General features: G+C 44.0%; 1 protein-coding gene across 1 annotated transcript; it reads right to left on the reverse strand.

Moving 5' to 3' along the window:
* Positions 1-209: 209 nt before the first annotated feature.
* LOC138888136 (uncharacterized) lies at positions 210-659 on the reverse strand. The gene has a single exon (XM_070169950.1). It carries the CDS (start codon positions 657-659, stop codon positions 210-212), a length of 450 nt encoding a protein of 149 aa, XP_070026051.1.
* Positions 660-3,385: the final 2,726 nt, after the last annotated feature.

Consider the following 3,385-nt stretch of genomic DNA (forward strand, 5'->3'; position numbering starts at 1 on the left):
GTGATTTCCGCAAATACCCTCATTATTTCTCGGAGTACGTAATCTGTATCCCCCGACCCAAGACATACAACTAGGGGGACGTCCAAAGTTCTATACAGAGTCTTATTATCATCAAACGAGAACCAGACTGCTTTGGTTTGCAAGGCCTTTAATTCCTTTGGATCCGCGGGCAATTTTTCGTCTTTCAGATAATCAATATATTTATTTCTCTAATCCCATGTTAGGCTGGTGGAATTAACCTCCGCCTGACCTTCCTCGATCACTGATTTAGATAGCTGAATAACAGCCCCAGGGAGTAGGTCATCTTCTTCAACAGACGATCCTAGGTTTGTGAGGGCATCGACCTCACTATTCTGCTCTCGAGGTACATGGACTAAATTCCATTCTTTGAAACGACGTAGTGTGACTTGGATCTTGTCCAAATACCGCTGCATCCTGTCTTCTCGGACCTTGTAGATCCCATTCACCTGGTTCACTACCAGGAGTGAATCGCATTTTGCTTCGATGGTCTCGGCTCCCAGGCATTTAGCCAGTTCTAAACCTGCAATCATAGCCTCGTGCTCGGCTTCATTGTTAGTCAATCTTGCAGTTCTTATAGATTGTCTGATAACACCGCCCATAGGTGGCTTTAGGACTATACCAAGTCCAGAACCTCTCATGTTTGTGGCGTCGTCAGTGAATAGGGTCTATACCCCAGAAGACGTGCCTGATTTCAGTAAAAGTTCCTTTTCTACCTCGGGCATGAGGGAGGGCAAGAAATCATCTACTAAGTCTACCAGAATCTGGGACTTGATGGCCGTTTGAGTTTGATGCTCGATATCATACCCCCCCCCCCCGAATTCGATGGCCCATTTGGCCAATCGGCCTGATAATTCGGGTTTGTGCAATATGCTTCGGAGGGGGTATGTCGTTAGAACACAAATATGATGGCATTGAAAATAGGGTTTCAATTTTTGCGATGCACTTATTAACGCAAGAGCCAATTTTTCGAGGTGTGGGTACCTAGTTTCGGCATCCCCTAGAGTCTGGCTTACATAATAAATAGATAATTGCGTACCTTGCTCTTCTCGAACTAGCACGCCGCTTACCGCTATCTCGGATACAACCAAGTATAGATATAGTGTTTCATCCTCCTTTGGCGTGTGGAGCAGAGGTGGGCTAGTCAGATATCGCTTCAGCTCTTATAAGGCGTGGTGGCATTCTAAAGTCCATTCGAAGTTGTTCTTTCTTTTGAGTAAAGAGAAGAAACAATGGCTCCTGTCGGATGACCTGGATATGAATCTACCTAGAGCCGCTATCCGACCTGTTAGCCGTTGCACGGCCTTTACATTGTTTACCACTGTGATTTCTTCGATGGCCTTGATTTTATCAGGGTTAATCTGGATCCCTTTGTTTGATACCATGAAGCCTAAGAATTTGCCCAAACCCACTCCGAAGGCATATTTCTCGGGGTTAAGCTTCATATTGTAACTTCTGAGGATGTCGAATGTGTCCTGCAAATGAGTTAAATAGTCCTCTGCATGCAGGGACTTAACTAGCATGTCGTTAATATAAACTTCCATGGATTTACATATTTGACTCTCGAACATTTTATTAACTAGAAGCTGGTATATAGCCCCTACGTTTTTTAGTCCCAAAGGTATTACATTGTAACAGTAGGTACCATACTTTGTGATGAACGAGGTCTTCTCCCTGTCTTCGGGGTTCATCTGAATTTGATTGTACCTCGAATAAGCATCGAGAAAGGTAAGGGTCTCTTGGCCGGCAGTAGCATCGATCAGACGATCGATGTTAGGCAATGGGAATGAATCCTTGGGACACGCCTTATTTAAGTCTTTATAGTCTAAGCACATTCTTAGCTTATTTCCCTTTTTGGGTACCACCACTATGTTGCCCAGCCATTCGGGGTACTTTATTTCCCTAATGGACCATATTTTAAGAAGTTCAGTTACCTCATCCTTGATGAATGCGTGTTTTACCTCGGACTGGGGTCTTCTTTTTTGCTTCACCAGTTTAAACCTAGGGTCGACACTCAAGGGAGGTTATTTTCGGTGGGATACCTGTCATATCTAAGTGGGACCATGCGAAACAATTGATTTATCAATAAGAAATTGAATGAATTTTTTCCTGAGTTCAGGGGTTAATCCCATTCCCATGTATACCATACGATCGGGGAGGTGTTCGATCAAAACAACTTGCTCCATATCTTTGATTGTTGATTTCGTTTCGTCCGACTCCTCGAGGGCAACAAAAGTTCGGGGAGCAAGGAAATCTTCTTCGTCATCCTTGGGGGTATGTATGCTCCTAAACACATTCGAGGTTGGGAGTACAGGGGTCAACTCTTCCTGGCAAACCGCGAACATTTCTTTCGTGTGTTGTTCTCCATATATGGTTGTTATGCCATCCTTCATCGGAAATTTAATCATCTGGTGCAGAGTCAATGGTACTGCCCTCATGCTGTGTATCCACGGCCTGCCAAGCAATGCATTATACCTTATGTCGCCATTGATGACTTGAAACTTTGTGTTCTGAACCGTGATGGATATGTCGATTGAGAGGGTGATTTCTTGTTTTGTTACTTCGTCGGTCATGTTGAAGCTGTGGAGGACCCAGGAGGCGGGTATGATCTGGTCGAGTAACTCGAGCTATTCTACTACCCCTGACCTGATTACGTTGGTCGAGCTGCCTGGATCCACGAGTACACGTTTAACTTGAACGTTGTTTAAAAGAAATGAATTTACCAACGTGTCGTTGTGTGGTTCTGTCAAGGTCTCGAGGTCTTCTTCGCTGAACTCGAGGGTGTCTTCGGCCATGCGTTCTTGGATCGGCTCTTCTATTGTGGCGAATATTTTTGCCCGCTTGATCATGGGCCCCTGGGGAATGTCTATCCCTCAAATAATCATATGAACGTCATGAAGAGGGATCTCATTTTGTGTTCGGGTTGGAACAACCACACCCTTTTCTCCCCGGTTCTCCAGGTAATTATTTTCATCTCTATCCACTGAGTTAGGCATTTCAAACTAAAATTTGAAGATCTCTGACAAGAACAGGTGTGAAAATAACTTGTTTTACGTGACGAAACCAGCAAGAAAATAATCACTATTATTTTTAGCCCCACAGTGGATGCCAAACTATTTACCATGAAAATGGTAATAACAATTAAATTTGATTATGGGACTCTAAAAATACGTGATCTATTTTTATGCTAGTTGTTAAGCACTTGATGCTATGTGTGTGAGACTTGGAAACGAAATGAGAGTTAAAGATAGGGGGATAACCGAACCGATGGGTCAATAATCGAGGCCTCGATCTTGTCGATTCTGGGGGCCTCGGGGTCGATTCCGAATCTCGGTTGTGAGCTATCGAAAGGGGTCGAAGTGCGACT

The sequence above is a fragment of the Nicotiana sylvestris genome, chromosome 3 (genome assembly GCF_000393655.2).
Source record: "Nicotiana sylvestris chromosome 3, ASM39365v2, whole genome shotgun sequence".
In the NCBI taxonomy this organism is placed as follows: Eukaryota; Viridiplantae; Streptophyta; class Magnoliopsida; order Solanales; family Solanaceae; genus Nicotiana; species Nicotiana sylvestris.

What these genes read in the sequence shown, in the direction of transcription:
- LOC138888136 (XM_070169950.1), bottom strand. Translation starts at nt 659, where the DNA reads ATGAGAGGTTCTGGACTTGGTATAGTCCTAAAGCCACCTATGGGCGGT.